At 42.6% G+C, this 24,354-nt stretch overlaps 1 protein-coding gene across 1 annotated transcript; it reads right to left on the bottom strand.

Moving 5' to 3' along the window:
* Positions 1-498: 498 nt before the first annotated feature.
* On the bottom strand, positions 499-9,785 carry cracd (capping protein inhibiting regulator of actin dynamics). The gene is given in 13 exon segments (XM_051947645.1): positions 499-2,063; positions 3,044-3,212; positions 3,300-3,490; positions 4,135-4,373; positions 4,375-5,329; positions 5,332-5,804; positions 5,854-6,473; positions 6,574-6,618; positions 6,620-6,773; positions 8,088-8,107; positions 8,852-9,007; positions 9,098-9,230; positions 9,617-9,785. Coding segments are annotated over 12 exon segments (3,225 nt in total). The 5' UTR covers positions 9,140-9,230; positions 9,617-9,785; the 3' UTR covers positions 499-1,902.
* Between the last annotated feature and the right edge of the window lie 14,569 nt (positions 9,786-24,354).

The raw sequence follows: 24,354 nt of genomic DNA, 5'->3' as shown, positions 1-24,354 counted from the left end.
TTCATGTATACAGTTAATTCCGCTTTAGTTCATTCCGGTCATTCTGCGCATGCTTGGCTCCTCGCTTAGCGATGACGTAGCGACGTACACGTTCTGCAACAGAAGTAGTACGCCATTGTCGAGTTGCTATTTCAAAACGACAATAAAAAGCAAAGCGAAAAGCGTGCTTATTAGTTGTTCCTCCATGTTGTTGGGGGAAAAGAAATACCGCCGCAAATGGATACGTCACGTCCACTCCCTGTCCAATCAGAATCCTTTCCAACGCCCAAGCGTTAAAGCGGAATTAAGGAAGGGGAATAAACATGCGGTCCATGTAAACCTTGATTCGGAATTAATATTCCCATGTAAACGCGAAGCACAAAACTTTAATTCCAAATTGAAAAACTTAATCTAAACGTGGCAACTGTTTCTGTGTCAGAGCAGTGAGGCTGCTGTGGGAAATAGGATTTTAATTAAGGGTTTTAGATGTGGAACAGAGAAATAATGAACCCACGGTCCTGTGGTTCAGACATCAGTATTTAATTTACATTATTCATAACATTTTGTATCTCTAAGAATTTTCTCATGAATATCTCTAAGTGGGACAAAAAAGTGCAAATAATACCAAACATTTTTTTGTTACATATAACACTGCGTACACTACACTATTGTGCACGACCAAAGTTAGAAACAAAATGACAAAGTGACTCCTTTCCGACCGAAGCTCTGGTGACGCCTTCGACTTCCATACAGTACATACTTACATACATACGGATCATTAAAGTGAGTGTCTGGAAATAAGAATGAAATTTTTTTTCTTTCATAGAGGAAAGGCTTAGATCACATTTAAGAGGAAATGATGGCCTACAAACACAAGTGTGTTACAGGAGGACAGCTACCAGAATTGTAGGTTACAGCAAGCACGTGTTGCGTCTGTCTCCATCAGCGAAGCAAAACTAATAAATAAAAAGTTATGTCATCACGCAGCTGTGAGGACGACGTGCAGTTCACTGTAAATGCCCAGTAACACTTGTGGTCTTCAGTGCTGTGTTTAGGTGCACCCACCGTGTGTGTTCATGACAGTTTCTGTTTCTTTTAAATGGCAAAAAATTGCACAGTAGCTTTCTGGGCAGCTATCACAGTCATCACGGACACAGTGAGAGTTGTTATGCTAAGGTTTCCAGTATGAGTTGTTTTTGTTTGTTTGTTGTTTTAAAAAAAGGCGACTTTTGTACATGACAAACAAGGCTCAGAGAAAAGATACAGTATAGTTTCAACATAGATCAATCTGCTGCTTTACATAAATAATACACAGGAGGGCAGAGGAGATGCCTGTAACACTTCCATCAGCTGTCCAGAAGCAGATTCAGCAGCCTCATGCTGAGTTATTTTCACTGGTAGCCCTTAAAACACGATTCAGACAGTTACCCTCTGTTCATTAAACACTGTCATACGTCAGAGCTTCACCTGCTAATACAAGAAGTGTTAAGTTGTGTTGAGTGAATTATTTATTTACAACCATGGTGACACAGTTGGCTACAAAATAAAAAATAACAACAGGGGATTGGCTATTGCAGTGGCCAGCCATGGCTGTGATTGGCTGCTGAGGACTCGGTCTTTTGGGGGACATATACTTTGTGTGCATGCTTGCGACAAGTGTTTACATATATCTGTGCGATTGTATTGGACTATTTGAATGTGAAGCGCACTTTAACATGATAATAGTACCAGCCAGTGTGTGGAGGTGATGGAGGGCTTTACTTGTTTCACAGTCAGGACGAGGTTTCAAGGTGAGACATGAGACGTGGAGGTTTTGGGGAGGGACGGGGGCAGGTGACGGTGACTCTCCAGGTGCTTCAGAGTCCGTGGGCAGTGTGCAGTGTCGATGCCGGCTGGAGCCATGTCGGAAGCTGCGGTGGGGTGTTATTTGATGATTTGAGGACAGTCGCTCCAGGCTTTGGCCTTTCGTTTGGCGAGTGCCAGCCATGCCGGCTCTGTGGACACCTGTGGAGAGTCACTGGAGGGGAAGCGCTTTGACACCTCCTTGACAGCAGGTGGCGACGGTGTGGAGTCTGCAATCTCAACTGAAACAACAAATGCAGGAGAAGAACTAGTTAGCTGCAAATGGCAAGAACTTTTATGAACAATTAATCTTATTTAATTTTTTTCTAATTATGTCTTCACAAGGGCATTCAGGACAGTTTCCTACAGCCCAAGGTGATGCTTCTAAAATTTTTTTTAAATGAACCCCCAAAGCCAACCATTTATCACAGCACACCTGCTCAACAGGAATAATTAGGGCTGGACCTAAATATCTGAATATTCGTTCGCTACGGCGGTATCCAGATATTAATTTCGGCATCCGAATATTCGACCTGTCCCCCCCCGTTCAGCATAGAGAAACATCTTTCTGGAGTTGAGCTGAAATGTGTGAAAATGTGACTAGACCTTATCAAATAGTCTATTTACAGCATGTGAAGATAAGATAAGATAGACTTTATTGATCTCACAAAGGAGAAATTTACTGTTACAGGGCTCTTAGGAACAAAAAACAGAGGAGTGCAAAAAGTCACGAAAGTGCAAGTACAAGATAATAAATATTGCACATAATAACAACTACACAGTAGTGTTATACAGTCTGAAGCTTCACTTTTCCACCTCTGGACACTTGGAAAAGTATTCTAAATGTCAATTTCCATTTTTTGTGAAATAATCAAAGAAGTGCAACTTTTTCATGACTTATGGCCTTCTAACTGTGCTATGTTGCACAAAACACACTTCAAGGTTATTATTCTCTACTTCCAGCCATGGTTGTGTTGTTTCCATAGAGGTGCAGGACTTGATATTGCAGTAAAAAAAAAAAAAAAAAGTAAACTCACAGTAAAAAAAAAATCCCACCCCAAGTCTTCTCAGAAGGTTAAACAATTTTCAAATTGAAAGAGAGCAAAGAACAGCAGTTCATCCTCACACTTGTAATTGTTGCCTTTGTTTAAAAAATGTCTTAAATCATCCATCACTTATCTGAGATTATGCATCAACCTTAATATAACGTGCAGATTCTTACCGGTGACAGAGCTCGGTAAAGTGTTGGCCTTTTTCAGGTGTTCTCGGCGATCAAATCGTCCCAGGAGACTGTCAGGTCTCTTGGGCTCCTCCGGTGTCTGAGGTTTAGAAGAAGGACTGGTGCTGCCGCTTCCTTTGCTCTCTGTGGGGCTCACCAGCGTAACCTGCAACTGAGATTTATGATTCTTTCAGCAGAGGGAAACTATGTGACACAGATTAAGAGAAAGTGGGTGAAGAGGGAGATCTGGGGCACGTACACTGTCTCTCTCTCTGGCTTGTTTTTCTGCCAGTTTGGCCTCTCTTTGGCTGCGACGCTCCTCTCGGTTCTGCTGCTGCTCTCTGAAGCCCTTCTGCTTCTGTAGAGCCAGAGTGATCCATAAGGGCCCGGCCTCCTTATCCTGGACCCTCGCGCTGTCCAGTGAGTGCCGGCTCTGTAGGGATGGTTTTTCTGTAGGGCAAGACGTGCACATCGGGGTATTACTTTGGCTAAGTGTGGTTTGAAATCTTTGATGCTACTGCTTGTGCAGTATTTGTGAGGTTGTGATGTCGCACTGTGAGAAATGTGATTTTTCATGTCCTAAACGTTGTCAAGACACAAGCAGGCGCAAGTGCATATATTTGTTTTCATACCAAGAGTTACATGAGATTCATATCGTTTTAATATCTGTTCACTTCTATAGGATGCAACAGTCAGGACATGGTTAGCTTAGCTTGGTATATGCTAGCACGACTACCTAAAGGGAACAAAGTTCTCATCTTTTCTAAGCTCTAATTGAGTTGTGGAGGGTCTCAGATATTTTCTCTCACCTCCAACACAAATGTCTCAATGTTTGCCTAGTCAACTGACCCAAGAATCACAGAGCTCAAGGTGTTCATGGTGGTGAATATGTGTGGGAATGGATGTCAGGAATTTATTTTGTCTCCGCAGCTTGTTGTTTTTGCCCATTTTTTGGTTTCTTTTGCCAGGCTAAGTTAATCGCTGCTTCCTTTATTTTCATATTTGAGTGGTGTCTTTTACCTCAGCTAACAATCAGCAAGAAACCGAATATTTCCGAATTCATTTCAGCTAAGAGCAATGAAACTGGGACTGACCTCTTCTGATGAGCTCCGTCTTTCTGTCCGCCTTCTCTCTCCAGGGTATGTTAATGGAGGGGAAGAATGATCTTTTCTCCTTCGGTTCCTCTTCCCCTTGAACTTGACCGTGGCTGCTCCTGCGCAGTTGGGAGACCGCTGATGTCTCCTCACTCCTGCTCAGTTGCTCATGACTGGAAGAATCTGCACTTCCTGTCCTCTGGCTCATGTCATCACTGGGAGGGCCCGTGGACCGCCTTAGGTAGCGGCGATGGAGGAGGTGTTGGGACTGCACCAGTAGGTTTGGGTGACGTCGTCGGTCTTCGGTAAACCGGCGGCTTTGAAATCACTTTCTCGCTTTCACTGTGTGCAGTCGAACTGGCAGACTTACCCAGTTTACCCCGAGGGGAGGCAGAGGCTTGTAAGTACTTGCCGACCGCACCTTCTTTTTGAGGCGACGAGGGACTGGATTTGTCAGAAAAGACAGAGGAGGCATCAGAGTCTGGCTCGATGGGGGTGAGAGGCGAAGGGACGCCATCAAAGCTGTCCCCGGCACTGTAGCGTTTCTTCCTTTTCTCTGTGGACTGTTCGCTGTGGAAACGCAGGGAGTAGTTGGTCCTTCTCAGCTTTATGCCAAAAGGAGATGGTTTGTCCTCACCGTCCTGTCCTCGCTCCTCTGCCTCCTCTCTACTTTCAGACGCCTCCATCTCACTATGAACTCTGCTCTTCAGCTCTGCCCCCTCAGGTTTGGCTCCGGGGCTGGGAACCAGGAAAGAGGGCAGATCTTTGGCAAACATACACTCCTCCGACCCTCTTTCTACAATGCGGACAGTTTTATTTGTCCTGGTCTGAGGTTTACTGCTTGGAGATGGGGAGGCTGCAGTGGGGCTTTCACATGGAGTAGCTTCCTGTGCCGCCTCCTTTTCTTCTGGACCAAACACCTCAGAGTTCCTATTTGAATCTCCAAACTTCTTCTTTGCAGGGGTGATGGAGAACTTGGCGCTGGCGGACATGGTCTTCCTGAGGTTTGTGTGAGCAAACGCAGGCTGTTCCTCAGTGCTGGGCTGAGGGTGGTTCCTACTCGGGTCTGGGTACTCTTCATACTTCCCCTCCTCTACACCCTTGAAAATCTTTGATCTGATACTCGCCCATTCAGCCAGAACGGCTGCACTGGACTGGTCAGTGGAGAGCGCCGACTCGTTGAGTGATTTGGTTTTCCAGACTTGCGGTCGGGAGAGGTCTTGGTCTTGGTTGGCGGTGTTCCCTGGGCCTTTCTATCCTCTCCCAAACCCAGCAGGGATTTGCATGCAGTGTCTTTGATCTGGTCTAGATTGACAGCTGTCCCGCAGAGCTGGGCGCCTGTCACTAAGATGGCTGTGTGGGGGACATATGGAGACGTTGGCAGGTTTGGGGAGTCTGGCGCTTCAGAGGAGGATGCCTTTTTAGCTTCTTCTCTTTGATCAGCGACAGCAGCGCTCTGGTGGCTGGATGCCGGCGTAACAGGTGTCAGGTTGACCTTCTGGAAGAGAATCTGTTTCTCTCCAGAGGAAACTTTGAAAGAGAAAGGCCTCTGTCTCTCCTCCATCTCCTTCCAGCGAAGCTCCTCAGCTCTCCTCTTCCTCTCCTGTGGATCAGAGCTTCCATCAGCCTCCTCTAATGACATCCTCCTCTGCTCCTCCTCTTCTTCTTTTCTTATTCTCTCCTCTGCGTCCAGTTTTTCTTTTCCTCCATCTCCGCAACTTCAGTTTCTCTGCTTCCTCCTTTCTCTTTCTTTCCTCTTCCTCCTCTTTTAGCTTCCTCTTCCTCTCAGCCTCCAGCTCCTGTTGCCTCCTGGCCTCCTCCTCCTCCTTCTTCCTCCGTTCCTCCTCCTCTTGCCTCTTCCTCTCCTCTTCCTCTTTCCTCCTCTGCTCCTCCAGTCGTCTCCTCTCCTCCTCTTCCTCTCGCTGCCGACGCTCCTCCTCTTCTCGCATCCTTCTTTCCTCCTCCATCCTCCTGATTCGTTCTTCCTCCTTTTGTTGCCTCCTCTCTTCTTCCTCTCTGATCCTCCTCTCCTCCTCCTCCTCCTCCCTCTTCCTCCTCTCTTCCTCTTCCTGCTGTAGCTTGCGACATCTCTCCTCCTCCAGTTCACGAAGCCTCAGTTCCTCTGCTCTCCTCCTCCTCTCCTCTTCCTCCTGTCTGATCCTCTGCTCCTCCAGGTCTCTTCTCCTCTTCGCCTCCTGTCTTTCCTCCTCATGGAGTCTCTGTTTCTTGAAGCTTTCCAGGGACTCTTCAACAGAAGCTCTGCGATGGTCGACTGTGGAGACGCCTGCTGCCTCCAGGTCCTCCTGCACCAGACCAGGAATGGAAACCTCTTGTAGATCCTGGGAATGCAGAAGTACAATTAGTTTATATTTTCTTCACGACAAAAAAGCAGGGAAATGTCTCAAAATCAATCAACAACATGCTACAAACTCTTCCCACCTGTGTGAACCGTCGGTGCTTGCGGGAAATCCTCTGGTTTTTTGGGTTTGATGGAGAGTTTATGCTTGGCGGCGGTGTTGTCTAAGCGAGGAACAGACTGAGGGACGGCATCCAGGTTGATGGACTCGATGGTACCGGAGGGTGGAAGAACTCGTTTGGACCTCGGGGACTTCACCGGGGGGCTGTTGTGGTCCGGACGACTGAGCTCCCTGTTTTTAAAATAGAGCAACTGACCTCAGTCCCAGTCTTAAAAAGTCCTGCAGCAATAAAACATGTTTTTGGACTCAGAAAGTTAAAAACCTGCCAACAGTACCCTTAATAGAACTCAGGAGCCGTTCTATTGGCGGTTTGGGCATGTCATAATTGGTACTAATACTACTACTACAAACACCACTACGAGTACTACGACTAATAATGGATAATGATAACAATAAGCTTCATTTATAGCACTTCCTCTAACAATGACAACACAAATTCAACAACAATCAATCAACAAAATGATTCAGAAAAATATAAAGACATGAATGAAATTGCACTTAAGCCATAGCAAATTAGAAATTCACACAGAAATGAAAGGTTTTCTAAAAAACACTGTTCTGAGAAGACAGTTAAAACTGTAGTAAATGTAATCTAGTAGGTGAGTCACTCCAGACTTTGGGGCCCAAGACTGACAAAGCACAACAGTATGATAGTTGTTAGACAATCAATCTCATCTGACCTCAGATGACACCCCAGGTTCAAACCGAGTCAGTAGATCCTTAAGATAAGTAGATGCTTGATTACATAAGCTCTTAAAAATCAGTAGTAAAATATTAAATCAATGCAAAAATGCACAAGGAGCCATGTTGAGATATGTGATCTCATTTACTTGAAGAAGTGCTAATCTTAGCAGCAGGATTTTGAGCTAATTGAAGGTGATTAACGGAGGTCTGGGTAATATCTATGTAGAGCACATTACAAAGGACCAGACAGGAGAGAATAAAAAGACTGACATCTTGTGTAGATCCTCAGAAATAAAGAATCTAATTATGGCTAGTACAACTATGTAGCCTCAAACTGCTGGCCTCAAGCAGAGATGAGGGGCAGGATTTGGGTTTTTCCACACTGAGATTTTTTTTTCATTTTGAACCTTTTTCTTCACACACAACTAATTGACTCAGGTGATGTCAGACATCACTCAGCTCTCTCTGGAGCTACAAAATGCTTCATACAACCTATTTACACATGGAAATAAACTTTGATAAGTAAAATTATGGAGCTGTACATTAAAGATCCCATATTTGCAGTTCAATAGAACATGTTTAGACACATTATTTACCTCAGTGTTGCAGCACATCGTTTCACTGTCTGTCTGAATTTAGCACCAGTGTCTTTATGAGACCCCTTCTGAAAACCCTGATCTGCTCTGATTGGTCAGTCGGCCACAAAGGGAGGAAATGCTGGTTATGTACAGTAAGCTCGGATCCCTGAATATGGAGATGGAGAAGAGGCTCTTGGGACAAAACAACAGCAGCCTGTGAGAAAGCTGCTCATTCTTTGTTTGAGGACAAAACTAGCCAGAAAGCAGGCGTTATGCAAATATATGACATGATGATGTAGATAAGTCACGGAAGAAAAGCCTGGACTTCAAAGGAGGAGTTTCAGGCATAAAAGGAGCAGAATTTCATTTGGGAGAGAATAACTTTCTTTGACATGGATGTTGTAAGTCTGCAGACACTTTATGTAACAGTAAAAGCACTCAGAGAGAACTGCACTCTGCCAAGGCTGCTCAGTCGTATCATTTCCGAAGGCTGAAATCTTGAAAAAATTTGTGGCAGAAATCACGGCACTATAGAATGTGGCCATTTAATATAGATGTATCTGCAATGAAAATGACCCTGTGCCGAGCACAGGCGTGTGTTATTCATGTGTAACACATGTTATGTATGGATACCGAATTGCGTGACTTAAAAATGTAGTGTGCGGCCAGAACTGATAGGACTCGGAAACGTCCCCACAATTAAATCAAGTTCCTGCTGTCATTTCCGACGGATAAGTCCTGAATAAGTCTGCAACAATCGATCTACAGTAGGATCGCAATCATGTGACTGTCAGCAGGCACCTGACGTAGCGTTCACTTGTTGTCATAGTTACAGTACATAACTCTGCTGAAGCTCCGTCTGCTTGGCGGAGTAATAATTTAATCTATACAAGTCACTAAAAGAAAGACAAAACCCCAAAAGCAAAATATGGACTCTTTATAAATGAAACCAAACAGAATAAGCTTATAAGCTGTTACCTTTGGCTCTGTTTTTGGTGGCTCAGCTTCTACCTGGGCCAAAACCTTCAGAGGGCTCCGGGGAACCTCTTCCTCATCTGAGCTGCCCTCATCTCCTTCACTCCTCCTCAGAGATGGAGGCCTCTGGCCAAACTTTATACCTTGTGCTATCTGCCTCTGTGTGATCAACAACAAAAAGAAACGATTACTATTTTTAAAGCAAAGACAAATGTTCAGCAACTGAGAGCACATCTCTGTAAGACCCACCTGCAGATTCCTAACTTTATCCGACACGTTTTCCTGCGACATGCTGTGGTTTGGACCGGACTCCTTCACCGGCTCCTCTGGGATGAAGATGCTGTCGTGGGACAGAGCTCGAGATCCAATGGGACTCAACTCCCTGCAGGAGAAAGAAGCATCCTGAGTGCTGCAGAACATCATTTCTGTCTGTCAGTCATTCATTTATCTTGAGCCGGCTGCTGCGTCGCTCTGCAAACCATTTTTAACACAATGACATGAGCGACCTCTTTTACGCACCATCACACCAAGTAAAGGCTCACATGGAGCTAAAGCCTTTACAGTTGAAGCTGTTTTTGAGTGGAGCCTCACCCTTTTTATTACAGATTGTATAACTATGAATTACATCATTAATCTATAGTAATCTGGCCACTTTCACTGGTTGCATAATGTTGGCAAGATATACTTCGATTTGGAGCTATAATTGCCTTTAATAAGAAAAGGAGCAGTGAAAAGCTGAATTACACAAGTAAGTGTCTATATACTGACCTCAGATTCTGATCAGACTCCTCATCGTCAGATACGACTCCATTGCACACTTCCCCAGTAGAAAAACTCGCCTTTAGCTCCGCTCCATCAAAGCTCCCCTTCGCCTCCCTTTTCTTCTTCTTCCCAAACAGTCGTCTGAAGGGCTGGAATTTGCCCTGTCGCCTCCTCTCTGCTGGGAATAGAGAAAAGATGATAACCAGGGCCACGTGCAGTCAAGACCATCAATCTTTATCTCTCGCCCTCGGACAAGATAACGAGCAGGACGGTGCATATGGGCGTGATAGTTCTATGTGTGAGTGTAGATCATGAAACGCAGTTGACAGAGTTAAAAGAAAGTAAATCAAAACAGCAGATGGAATGAGAAGAAAACCTTGGCTCTTTACTCACTCGTATTTGCCGGAAGACGTAATAAATAGAGCAGCAACTGCCTTTAAATGGTGAAGAAAACCCGGATTTACTGACTGAAAACAGGAAAATCCACTACTGGTCCCGAGAGAGCGTAAAGCATCCTGACTATCCACGCAGATCCAAGAGTTAAAATCACATTTGACCTGGTAAACAACAGCTCTGGAAGTGAAACACGCACAGAACAGATTCACTCTCATCTAGCAAGAGAGTGAATCAATTCAGCTGTGTGAGCTTTTGCAATAAAAGAGCACCACGGCGCCAAAACTGATTAACCTGCTATGTGTCATAAAACCAAGCAGTTGTAATAAACCCTGTCGGTGCTGCTTCATGTGGATTCTCAAACCAGTAAGTAAGTGTAAAATTTAAGTCTGATTCATGTGAGGAAGTTGTAAAATCTTAAACTTTCCCAAAGACACACACACAAAAAAGACTCTGGATCCCCATGGATGAGTTTTTAATTTAAACTACTAATACAGAATGTTTTCTTTAGAACTGCTTTGTCTTCCTGTCTACTAATGTCTATTTGTGTTTTGCCTTTGTCTGTGTATCTGTAATGTGTCTGTGTACTTGTGGAGGTCCAGTGCAAGAACAAAGTGGGTGAAGTTACCGAGCTACGAAGCCACTCTACACCGCGGTGCAGACAGGCGTTCTCAGGGCTCACTGGGTATCCCTTTCAGAGCTATAAGTAGCATCTGGTGTGGGATTTCACTTCGCATGCTGCTCACTAAACCAGAGGCATCATGGGAAATGATACAGTAAACTAATTTCCCTCACTCCTTGACCCTGGAGTGTGTGTGTTCTTTTGTGGGAGACTAAAGACATGTTTACACAGAATCTCTCAGAAATGTGAGGTCAAAACACAGATGCTGCAACTCATTTTGCAATCACAGTTTCCATCTTGTCCACACTTAAGTATGGAAATTTTTGTTCCTTTCACTTTGGGACTGAAGATGGTTTGGTTTTGGCTCCCTATGATGGAGAAAGTCTAAATTTCTTGACAAAAAAAAAAAAAAAAGAAAATTTTGACAGGATTTCCTAATCCAACATTGTAAAAAACAGCATTTAAAACAACCTAAAAAATTGTAAATAATAAAAAAAATGGTTGCAAAGGGGGCCAAAAAATATGTAAAAACACCAAAAAAGAGGAATATAGGAAAATTTAAAAACGGTAAAAATACTGACATCTGTAAAACAAATATTTTTAAATGATGTGAATACAATAAAATGGTATAATTTTACAATCACATAATCTAAAAGAGCAAATAATTTATAAAACTACAGATTTCTGATGTAGATGTTATGTACAGTTTCAGCTAGTTTTTTGTTGTTGTTTTACAGTCAGCATGTAAATCAATATCTTTTTTCCTGAGATTTTACTTGATGTTTTCCATAATGTAACCAAACAGGGAAAATCCATCACATAACAGTTAATTAAAAGGTTTACCATCTTCAAATCCATAATATTCATATTTTTTCTTTCAAAAATGGCAAATATCTGTCAAATAATAATAATATTTGTGTTTGAATTTAGATTCAAATACAGTGAAAACAGTCTACTTTTATGGTCAAATGTTTTAAACGAACAAATTCGCAACTGTAAAAGCACAGACTTTTGATGTGGATGTTATTCAGTCTTGGCCTGTTTTTTTTATTTATAAATTCCTATTTTTTTTGTGACTTTGCTAGATGTTATCTGTAATTGAACAAAACCAGTAAAGGAAGGCATTATTTAATATATGGAACTTTGATACATGGAGTCGAGTTTTTAAGGGTTTTAAAAAGGGATGTTTAAAAGAGGGAGTTTAGTATGAAGCTGATACTTCCAGCTGGCTAGCTGAACTTAACACAGACTAAATTATACATACTCTAAACCTCCTATTTATTCATTCCACATTTCCGTATTTCATGTAAAAACAACAACGCTTTATACTTTCTGTTATGGAGAAATGTTGCAGTAATTTCCCAAAAATCCAGCTTATAACTCCTCCTATAAAATTTGAGGTTTTAAATGTGCCATTTATATAAAACATTAAAAGCAACAGACGTTGATATAAAATGTTTTCCAGCAGAAAAATATATGTACTTAACAAATTTAAATATTAATTTTAAGGACATGCAGTAGCAAAAGTCAGGTTGGCTCTTATCTTCCTGATTCCAGTGTTTATGCTGAGCGGCACTAACCAGATTCTGGTTGTGGCTTTAGGATGATGTGAGACTGTATCTCTAAATCTGGGCAAAAAAAAAAACAAAGAAGCAGATTTAATGAAAATAAGTGCCAATTGCAAGTGGCTTGTTGTTTCCATCCTGGAGCCCACACCCCAAAGATGCTGAGCTCATGCTAGTATGGGAAATGGAAATGCAGAAAAAAATCTTACATTTTATGGCTTTTGAGAGACATTTACATCTAATTTTTTCTTTAAAAAACTGACAGAATGCCAGAATAGGAGGCTGGTTTTCTGGTTAATCTGCCAATCTGTGGATTATCTCAGGTCTGTTACATACAACAGAGTGATAACTAGAGGTCACTGATGTTTCTAATCCGTGCTTTGTTTTCTAGTTCTGCTGTTGTTTTGGGTCTATTTGATCAAACTGAGTCCTCTGTAGGACTCCGTCAGTCTCAGTCTGAGTGCAGTGACTGATATTATGGAGCGACGCTGATGTTGCGTCTCCCTGCAGCAGCATCAGGGTGCGTCCGGCGCTACAAAGCCCATAATGCACTGCCGAGAGCGCGCTCACACAGTCAAGCGTGAAAGCAGAAAGGACGCTTTTTTCTGCAGAGTAGTTGTCTCGGCGGCAGCTCAGCCTAACGCCAGGGTTAACTCTTGCTGCTCACAGCTTGCAGGGTGTGCTGACCCTGGTCATCTGGACCTGATTGGGGAATGTTTCACATCTGGTGAAGGCAAATTAACTAGCTGGAAGCCGAGGGAACCAGCAGGAGGCCGACTCAGAGGAACCACTTTTGAATTCCACTTGATCCACAAATCTGAGATGAAATACGGCAGCACAGTAACAGTCTGACTATGGGATGGACTTTACTTGATATTAAAGGAGGAGTTCTGGGAGATTCATGTATTTCTTCTCTCTGACAGAAAGTTAGATTAATACCACTCTCATGTCTGCCTGAAATATGAATCTACAGTAATCAGTTTAGTTTAGCAAAAAAAAAAATGAAATTAGGATAAAATAACAAACTACTAGTAGTTTATAATCTGTAATTAGAATTAGAATTAGAGACTATTATTAATATTTAATGCTTGGAAGGTAGTAAACAGCATGCTTTTAGAGCTTTTTCACTTTGGGCAACATCCACACTAATATGGTTTCATTTTAATCATCTTAATTTTTAAAAATTTCTGCTTTTCACACGACTATAGCATTTTGGGATTCCAACAAGAGAGACTTTTGCTGAACCAGTTTTAACTGGAAAACTCCCAGGTTGTATTTTAATCTGGACAAGCAGAAATAAACGATGATGCAGACATGAACGTTCACTTTCTGACATGTCGTCCCCTTTTTCATCATGTTTGAAAATTAAGACATCAACCTTGACTAATTCAACATGGATGATGAATTTAGCTGATTTTGTCGCCTCTGACAGCAGTTGTTGTGAAATATCTGGCCTTACTTTTCACAATTGCAGTTTTTCCTCTGTAGTCTTTTCTACAATTAAAAAACAAACCTCCTGATTTGCGGGTACACTCACATTCGCAGTTCTTGTGCATTTTCATATGCGTTAGTATGCACGGAGAGCATTTCTGTAAAGAATCTAAAACACTCATTTGGATGAAGACAGTTTGTACTTAAAAATTGGGTTTTAAAATGAAAATTCATTAGCCTGGATGTAACCTGAGAGTGAACATGACAGTAAAGTTTGGGGCCTGAGACCTAAACAAAGTCACTTTAAACCCTTGTGAAGAAGAGACGTAGTGCAGTTTCTGGTGGTACCACATTGTTTTTTGATACATAATAAAGGTGTACTTTAAATAACCTCGCCAACAAAACAGATTTTTCTGTATATGAAGACACATAAACAGCTACAAATGCTGTAACAAACTTACCCTGCCAGTCTACATGCATATTATTTCAAATACCAGATAGGTGTTTGTAGACCTTCAGTCCTCCTGGTTGTGGAAACCCTTCAGAAGCTTCAGTAGAAAAACAACCAGACTTTTCTTTTTGGTTCTTCACAACGTTTTACTGCTCATCCAAGAGGCTGGAGGCTCAGAGCTAAAAGAGCCTATTAGATGGCAGGTGAAATGTCTTAAAGAAACCGAAAACAGATGTCCAGTTGCTCTGTACTGAAGCTTTTAGAATCAAATACTAGATAAGACTGTCAGTTGGTTGTCTCTGTGGACTTTAAACTATGGATGTTGGGGCATTTATGTGGCAGAGAAACGGTGAAGCACTGCAAAGTTCAGTTGTAAACCTGTAACGGCTGCAACTGATCAAACAAAATGAAACTGGTTTTTATCAGCCATTGTTAATGTTTCAGGCGCTTATGCATTACACAAAGCATCAATGGGTGTGAGCAACTGGAAGTAAGACGTCATTGCTTCCATTTGGTTACAAATTAAGCTAGATTTTTTTAAATGTGCACTTTAGGAATCATTTGAAGAAAAAATATCTCAGTTCGAGCATCTAAATGCCTTCTGTATGTAGATGAGAAACCCAAATCTGGAGCACAATGTGGTTTAGCAGAATGTCCTTGTTAGTGTGGACAAGCCCCAACATGTTAGTGTGCAGCTGCAACTCCATGAACTGATCCCAGCAAAGACATAATCTGGCACATAACTGCCTACAAAACGGCACAATTCCTGTTTTTGCATTTTATTTTCGGGGCGGATTAAGCAATGTAACATATTAAATATGAGCTGTTCTAATCTCGTTTTTGTCAAGATTCAGTGATTTGTTCGTGGTGGACCATCAGAGGGAGGGGGAAATAAATCTAATCTCTATATGCAAATTAGCTAAATATTAAAGATTTTCCTCCAGAATCACAGACTTCACTTTTAATTAGTGAGTTTTAAAGCTGCTGGTTGGTAGATGTGTTACTGTTACTAGTTGTTTGCAGTATTTGAGCTAAGCTAAGCTAATCAGTCGCTGGCTGTAGTTTTATATCTAACAAACAGACATGAGAGGGATGTTTTCTTTACAAATCTGATCTAATTTTTCCGACACAATCTTCACCTGATGGCCCCACTGATTAGATTATTCATCTGCTTACAAGGTTCAAAGAAAAGCCAGAAGAAAATGATCAAAGAGGTCAGAAACAGCACACAGAACACGGCACAACACTACCAAAGTCTTCTATCAAGACAAACCCATCACCAGCACACCAGGCAGACCTTAAAGAGACAGCGAGTGGAGAACATTGAACTGAGCACATCTCATCCTCATGATGTGATCAGTTTAATCAGCTTCATTACACTGTCTCTTTAAGATGTCTGTAAAAAGCACTAATTTTTTCCGATTTACCTGGGCCTCCGGATTCGGTTACCTCTAAAAGCATGTCATGCTTAGTTTCCGTGGCGTCCGTTGCCATGGTCACTGCACACCTTGGCTGTGGTGAGAGAAGAAGGAAGTGAACGTGGGGATGCTGCTGTTTGTTTTACCGCAGGGGGGGCATTAAAGGAGCGAGCACAAGGGTTTTTCTTTCTAATTGAGGGAAAAGAGACACAAGATATCAGAATGAACCTCTGAACACACTCAAGCAGAGCTGCAGTTTGACTTCCACATGTCCTGCTTTTTCGTTTACTCTCCATTGCCTCTAGCGTGATCATCAAAAAGGTCGGCCTTGTCAGCTCTCGCAGAATGGCTCTCGGTGATTGGCTCGTCTGGGGAGTGATAAAACCTCTGCTGTTTTACAAGCAACATGAGCTCTGTGAGACCACTCCTGTTGGTGCAGAAATGTTGGCTTTAACGTCAGCTGTACATTTGAGATTAAAAAAAAAAAAATCGCAGCTAAGATGCAAGTAGAAGAAAACAAACAGCATCTGAGCTGAACAGCAGGATGACCCCTTTGCACTGTCTCATAATTAAAGACCCACAACAGGAATTAAAACAACAAACCACACAAACCGCTTCTCATAACCTGACAGGAACCAACAAACCACAGATGGCCTCCTGAACCCTGAACCCTCCTCCACCTGTCTGCAGCACGTCGGCCGAGCCAGAGGTTTTCTGATGTGCTACAGAAAATGTGAATTTTTGAACCGCAAGCGCCCCGGGTCGACAGTACAAACACCGGAGAGAGACAGTACTGAGAGAGCCAGAGAGAAGCTCGCCGTCTCCAGTGGGATCAGCATGTCGTGGGCTTCCTTCCTGACAGAGCCAGACAGACTCTCTCAGAAATGTCTCACACCCCAAAAAAAAGAGGCTCTTTGTCCTGTGTGACTCCAGCCAGCACAGAACAAGGAGCAAACAAGCATGTTTGGTAGTAGGAGTGTGCGAACACAGACAGAGTGTATGCTGTGAGGAGACTGTGTGTGAACAGAGATATTGTGGATTCTCTGCTAATGTTGAGTCTGTGTGCTGAGAAGCTTTTATTTTTGTGTGTATGGGCGTGTTTGTGTTGTCCGATTGCTGCAGAGGACAGATAGAGATGGGATGAGAGAAGCACGAGGAGCGGCCATGTGCTCTACACAAGCAGAGAGATGCCTTTGACAGGGATACAGCTGCATCATAGTATGGCGGCGGCATAACACGATGCTGCGTCTCAGCGCTTTCGCAGCGGCTCAACATCCTTCGGGCCGGACAAACTGACCAGTAGTCCTGATGGCATGGCTTATAGTGCTGGATATAGCGGCTGAGTGCCATAACCTGACAGCACAAGTAGCTTGCTGACAAAGCAGACAGACGAACGTGGTGGAGCCGTGTTAACAGTTTACCTATTTCAGCTGCACAGCTCGAGATGGCTGCGCACCACTGCAGTAAAACCTTAGGGAACATCGATCTGCACCTTTTGCACAAAGCTTGTTTTACCCCCAGACGGATGTCGCCGCTGCCTCCGCTGTGGCTTCGGGGAGGGGGAAGAAAACGGTGAAATAAATACAGAACAGAGACAAACAAAACAGCAGGTTGGGGTTTGTTAGGTCTGTTAGCATCAGGTGCATTCAGTGTGAGGAATATGGGCATGGCCTGGAGGGTGGAGGTGTTGGTGGATGAGGAAGCGACACAGTCATCAATCAGAATGTATGAGCATCTCAGGCCCCACACCACAACAACACCAACTCACTGTCCCGGTTCTCAGTCCTTTGTCTGAAGTTTGAGCAGCCTCTGGTTTCCATGGCAACGTGTTTGCAGCAGCCAGAGGAGACAGACGCGAACACAGAATCGACACGCACAGAACAAATCCTTATCGCCACAAACAGACTGAAATAGTTCGCTCGGCACACAACACCTTCACACACGCTCCCGGTTCTCCTGATGTTTTAACAGCGGCTGCACAACGCGCTATTTCAGTGTCCGAGTGTTGTTTAGCACACACTGTGGTCAAGAGGTGCTGGGTGATTCCAACAAATAAATATCAGAGGTGTGTGGTCATTAATCACTGTCCGCTCAGTCTGTTTCACTGCTGCTGCAAAAAAACAGTGACTAAAGCAAGTCAAGACACGGTGGCATCAAATCCTCAAACTAATCCTCCTTTTATACTGCAATAAAAAAGGTATTTTTCCTCCTAAGATGCTACAATCTTATTTAAACTAAACTGTTCCACTGCATCACATCACACTGCATTTCCAAATACACTGCCACTTTCCCAGACATGTTAGAAAGAAAGCCTTAATATCAGTACCTCCTGCTAATCCTCTGATTTTGGACAAGAATATGAAGAAAAAAGTGGTCCTAACGATGTTCAGCAATGTTAAAAAGTCCTTTTCTGATATTTTGTCCTGAGAATAGTGTGTGTTCTATGAAATCTAAAGATGTCACTGTCACTATGGAAGACGTAAAATGTCTGAAAAAGCAAATCAAAGGAATACTCTCTACCCTCAGGCTGAACAGCACTGTGATGCAGCACTGCTCTTTGCTTTGTTTCCAGGTTTGGGGTTTGCTTTTAAGGTGGAATTGAGAATTTATTTTGCTATTAAAGTCAAATAGTCAAATAAATGTACTTTTAATGTATGTGTGTTACTTTGTGGTGATGCACAGAAAAATAAAAATAAGCACTTCAGGATTTTTCAAGTCTCAGACTGTGATTGTGTGGTGACTATGCACCACAAAAAATTATGCATTTACAAGTTGTTTCTGGCTATGTAAAAAAAAAAAAAAAAGGAAAATGTATATAATGCTTGAGTAAACGAAACCCTAACTAACAAAACTTTCCATACACTAAGACAATGATGTTTATTCACATCTATTTAACACTCCTTACTGTACAAAGATCAGAAAGAAGCCAGTTACCAGTTTACTTTTCATGTCAACAACTGAATACGATGTTAAGAATGTCATCCATGAGACGCTGTCTGAAAATGTGCAAACACATCCCCATATTTACATGGCATCACATCCGACACAATATTTAAGACTTTAAGAGATTACATCTATCAGAGCAGCTGTGTGAGGGTTCACCTATAGACCATATGTGAAGCTGGATTAACCCTCTGTGACATCACTCATTGGCTTCCTGAACAGGAGTTTTGAAGCTCAATGCAGTGGTCGCATCCATCTTCATCCATCGCCATCTTGGCAGTGCCTGACATCTCAATCTGGCTAATCCGAAAATGAGCAAAGATGTGGCGCGTGAGAGGAGCTGAAGCAAACCATGCAAATGTCTCATGTCCGTGGACTGTCCTATCAAGAACCTCAAAGTGGCCACACCCTTAATTCTGCATATCTTTAAGCCTTAATACAATTTAAACAGGTGAGTTAAATAAAACTCAACTCCTGTACAGTTATCATTGGCACGCAAATTAGCTATACAGACCAAAACGGCTGTAAACATGTTTATTTCTGCTTTAATGTTTGGCATTTTAACATGGGAGTCTATGAGAGTGAGTCACTTTTACAGGCCGCCTCAAGTGGCCATTTGAGGAACTGCAGTTTTTGGCACTTGGGGTTGCCTTTACATCTCAACTGTGGAGACTATCGCTTCTGGTGTGCACAGTAGCGCTTGAAGCTTCACACTAACACAACTTCTCACACTGACAATGCTAACATATCGATGCTAAGCAGGTGTAATATTTACAACGTTCATGAGGGTCACGATAGATGAAACTTTGACCTTCAATCTGGACCAAAGTGGTGAAGCGACTGGCTAACTGACCAAACAACATCCCCTTCTCTGCCGCCGTGCTGCATGGAGTGGCTAAAAACCTGATTAAAGGCGCTAAACAAATATCAAGGCCAAACACATTCAGGCCTGAAGTAAACACCACTGAAGGTGTTCTTGGTATTTGTCCACTCAAGATACCCAAAGCGTGCATGTGGTGTAACAATGGATTTGAGAGTCACATGCAACATGTATCACATGACCGCGGTTATATTTTCCACATTAGCTAACGGTAAGTGTTCAAACAACAACAACAAAAAGACCTTCTTCTCCTACTTGACCATCACATGTTGTGATCTGGCTTCTGCACAGCTGACCAAAATTCAGGTATACAGTAATATTAATACATTTCACTGTATCACCTTGTACAACATCTGCTCCTGATAACAGTTTTTCACACAGAAAGGAGTCATCTACACTAAAACATTAGAGGAAAGCTACAGTTAGAGTGAAGCAGCAAACAAGACCAAAACCAAAGTTTGTGTATAAGAATTCCTTCTTACCGTCCTGCAGTCGCTGTGCGTGTGAGTCTGTCTGAGTGTGCTGCCGTTCCACCTGCCTGCTGTCACTGTGGATCTAGGGCATTACCTGGAGTCAGGTGTCAGATGCAGTAAGGACTTGGCTGTGTGTGTGCGTGTGTGTGTGTGTGTGTGTTTGTACAGGACAGCGACTCCCTGAACATCTCTTAATATTCTCACATTGATGAAAATTTGATCGCCTCTCTAAGGTACCCTGGAATAAAAACTGACGTCGCTGTGTGTTTGTGAGTGTCGGAGGGCAGCACATGTACAGTGTGAGGACAGGAGGTGTGTCGGTGGGGACAGGGGGCAGTGTGAGCGCTGAGCGAAGAGAGATGGGCGTTCTCCTGTGTCTATTAGTGTTGCTGTGCTGAGGAAGCACAAAGTGACACTTTGTTTTCCCCGCCAGATAGCCAGTGCAGGAGAACAGAGTGGCATTCATCATTTTCTACTGGCCGCTGCACACAAAGGCTTTCATTGTGGGTTAACAGCAATCCTGTATGCACATGTGCGATTATAATGGTTTGTAAAGCGGCGTACCACAGCTGCTTAATAACATTACGGGTCACACACACACCTTATAGTCTCGTCTGTGAAGCTTGCAGACTTCAGAGGTGCATTCAACACACACACACAGATCGACTTCAGCGGATGTTTTTTGAACGCAAGCATCCATTCTGCAGAACATACAGCAGCTTATTTCTTCACCCTGACAGCCTCAAAGCCACACGACTAAATGAGATCCTCATTTTCTATTAATCTGATCTGGAATCATAATGGCTGTAAGCATCAGCACAGTGTTACTGTGTAATAAGGGCAGCTCCCCCACTCTCCAGTTTTGGCAGGCTCACACTGCAGTCTCACAGGGATATGGTAATGATGGGGCTTTACCAACCTGGATGCTGCCTATATTACAGCAGCATAGCACTTCAAAGACAGACTGCTCTCTGACTGAGTGTGTGCAGCACCAGAAACACCCAGTAAAAGCAGCACAAACATGCACAGATATCCACATGTGTTCGCTCACACTCACAGAGAGTCTTAATGACTCCACTTAATGTGAAACAAGGCCGGGATCAAACACCCTCAGCTATGCTAAGTGATACTGTAACAGCCACTTCTCTTGACATGTGGGGAACCAGTCATTCAGAATTCTTATGGAAATGAGAGGAAACGTCTGAATATGTGGAGTTTTTTGTTCATAGATGGAAATATGTTTATGTATGTGTTATGTTCTGTAGGCTAATGAATGATAAGGATCACAGAGGAGGGGAAATGTGCATAAAAAGGGCAAAATATGAGCTAATTTTATAATCATATGACATGAAATATACAAACCTACATATACACAGCTCTTAGTTACTGTGTTTTGTGTTTGGTTTACAGTTTGCTTCAGTTTAAAGAGGATTAGTTGATTCATGGAAGGAATGATCAGCAGAAAACTAATCTGCAAATAATCAGTTTAGGCTCCTGTAAGCAAAAATGCAAACATTTGATCCAGTGTAGGGCTGGAACTGGCGATCAATTCCTCGATTGATCAGTTAGTAGTCTGTCCTGTAAAATGCCAATGAGTGTTTCACAAAAGCCAGAAAAACATCCTCATATGTCCACAATCTGCAGACAGTCAGTCTCGTGTCACAAGAGGAGAAAAGAAAACAGAAAACATTTAATTTTAAGAAGCCGGGGTAAAAAAACAAAAACTCTCTCAAAACAGATTGCCAAAATAGTTAACAACTGAAACCCTCATTTAATCTACAACCAGCTGAATTTTACTGTTGCTTTGATGTACACTGGAATTTCTAAGGAGATCAAAATGCCTAAAACATGTCAGCATAAAAGAATGAATAACATCTGAAACAGAATATACTGTACAGTGTATTATTTGAGGCAGATTGGTGTTACATAAACGTGCATAACCTCAACTGGGGAGCAACTTTCTGAAGAGATGATGATAACTTGCATCACACAGGGATGAATAATTAGGACAGTCCTCATAAGAACATCACTGGCTGACTGTAATTACTTTCCTTTTGCTTTAGACAAGGAAAGCAATGATAGTATTTCAAGTATCTCTAATACAAGATATATAAAATAGTGTAAAAAGAGCTTTTGCATAGCAGGGAGCAAAAAATAGAAGGTATTTATCTGGTCAACTTTTAGAAATATACAGTATTATTACTGCACTATTCATGACTACAATAGAGCAGGATAAACTAGTTTCATCTTAAAATATAGTTTTATGAGCAAAAAATGCAGCCAAGCCATGAAACTGTTGACTGAATTTTTCTATTCTGTTCTTAAAACAGATTAGCTATCCGCAGTTAATTCATCTGCACTCATTTTGATAATCAATTTGAGTGATATTTTTGATTTAAAAAAGTCAAATTTCTCTAATTCCAGCTTTTAAAATCTGAATAATATCTGGTTTCTTTAATCCTCTTTTACAGTAAACTAACAGTTGTGGACAAAATGGGACATCATCTTGAGCTTTAGGAAACTCTGATGGACATTTTTTTTTACAATTTTATAGACTGAAACTAATCAATCTAGTAAACAATCAACATCAAGACAATGGTTGCATGCAGTCCTAATATAGATGCTTATTTTGTGACAGGCTGACACTTTTATGGTAAAACTGAATATAGGCCTTGTATCTTTTTTTTAGCAAAAATGGGTGTTTCCACGCAAACACAACAAAAACAAATGAGTCAGACGAGCCTTTGTCCACCTTACAGTGACTAGAAATCAAAGCCACGGTTGCAGCTTCATCTGAGGTTACAGGGTGATAGAAATAAAATGGATGCATGCCTGGCGTTGCTGAGGCGCTCCACACATGTCTCTGCAAAGACCCCAATTAGTCACCATTTGGGTAGTGATGACATAACTACTGTTTGTTGTTTACAGAGAGTCTAAACCATCAGGCTGGATGTGAGGTTCATCACTGCACCTGAATCACCCTCAACCAGATGCTGGAGTCTTAATTCTGAAGCCCAGTTCTTGCTCAAACCCGGATTGCACATGAGCAGCTCTGATGACTACTAGAACCGCCTGTCATTCAGGTGGAGAATCAGCCAACCAAATAAAAACCCACCAGTTTACTCCACACCAGCAGCCCCCTGGCTCTCTGCCATCCATTCTCTCCGTCTGTATCTTAGCCCCGACGATGACAGTAATGCAGCATTGATTTAAAGCCTTTAAATGACGCGTGGAGAGATAAATCCATAATTTCATTTTTTCCCTCCTCTCCTCTCGCAGGCCCTCACCATATGGCCTGTGCGTGGTTTTTCTTTTCGAGCCGACTCCAACATCCCTGACATTTCTACCAGCCCGTATCGTTTGGAGAAAGACAGACTGTTACAGCGAAAGACCACATCAACATATAGACCCGAAGGCGCGGATCGATCTGGAACCGTTAATGGCAGATTAGCGCACGCTGGCGCACGGGGATTACAGTCTATTAATTGCAGACTAAAAAAGGCGCACAGAGAACAAAGAATCTGGCCTCTGATTTCCTCACACATTATCACAGATGACATCTGAATGGCGTTGAATTGATTCATTCGGACTGGAGTAAAGAAAAAAAAAGAAAAGAAAAATTGATCACAATTTGGCCTGTTGACATCGGCGTTTGCGCATTTGGTGCCGGATCAAATTACAAATCCCAGCCCATTTACAGCACACACACACACACACACATCTGCGATGGATGGAGATGTGAGCGGGTCACTGGGAAATGAGGAGGTGGGCTACAGTGACAAGGTCATCAGCGTCGTGGAAAATGGAAAACAATGAGCACAAACAATATGGAAGAGAAGAAGAAGAAGAAGGAAGAAAATCCCACCACCTTTGTTCGGTAAAACGCGACGCCTTCTCCTCCTCCTCCTCCTCTGACGGTGTGCTGAGCTGCAGCGGCTCCGGCTGCTCCGACCCTTTTGTGTTGCTGATGCTGCGGGTGCCCGACACACGCACCGAGTCCCGCACAGCTGCACGCGTGCGAGATGATGGAGACGGTGAAGGGAGGGTGTGGCTGAGAGAGAGAGGAGAGAGGCGCAGACACTAGAGCTCCGGTCACGATGCCAGCACGTTACCGGAACGTAAACCGGCGCCTGATGGGAGGTAATTAAAGAGACGAGGAGCTGAATGGAGCCGCCTGAGGAAGAGGAGGAGGAGCACAGATGAAGGTGTTAATCCTGCAGAGACGGTTTGCTGATAGTGTTGCAGCTCCGCTTTATGTCTGATTTACCCTCCTGTAGTCCTCATTTATGGACACCAAAAAAATATTGTTTCCTTGTCTAAAAAAAAAAAAAATCAGCAAAAGAAATCCCCAAAATTTCTGAAAATTTGTAAGTGCAAAAGTTACTTATCATTTACTAATGTCTCTGCTGATTTAAATGCAGTAAAATTGTGTCATTTTATTGTCAAATGTTGTAAAGCAAATTACCATTTACCAATAACGTTGAAATCTAAAAATTTTATTTTGCAAGTGATAATTTTTTATTTCTTCTTTTTTTAAATATACGCTTTTTAAAGTAGAGGGTTTGTGA

The sequence above is a fragment of the Acanthochromis polyacanthus genome, chromosome 4 (assembly GCF_021347895.1).
Source record: "Acanthochromis polyacanthus isolate Apoly-LR-REF ecotype Palm Island chromosome 4, KAUST_Apoly_ChrSc, whole genome shotgun sequence".
Lineage (NCBI taxonomy): Eukaryota > Metazoa > Chordata > Actinopteri > Pomacentridae > Acanthochromis > Acanthochromis polyacanthus.
Note: the sequence above shows the minus strand (reverse complement) of the source record. Positions and strands in the feature narration are given on the sequence as shown.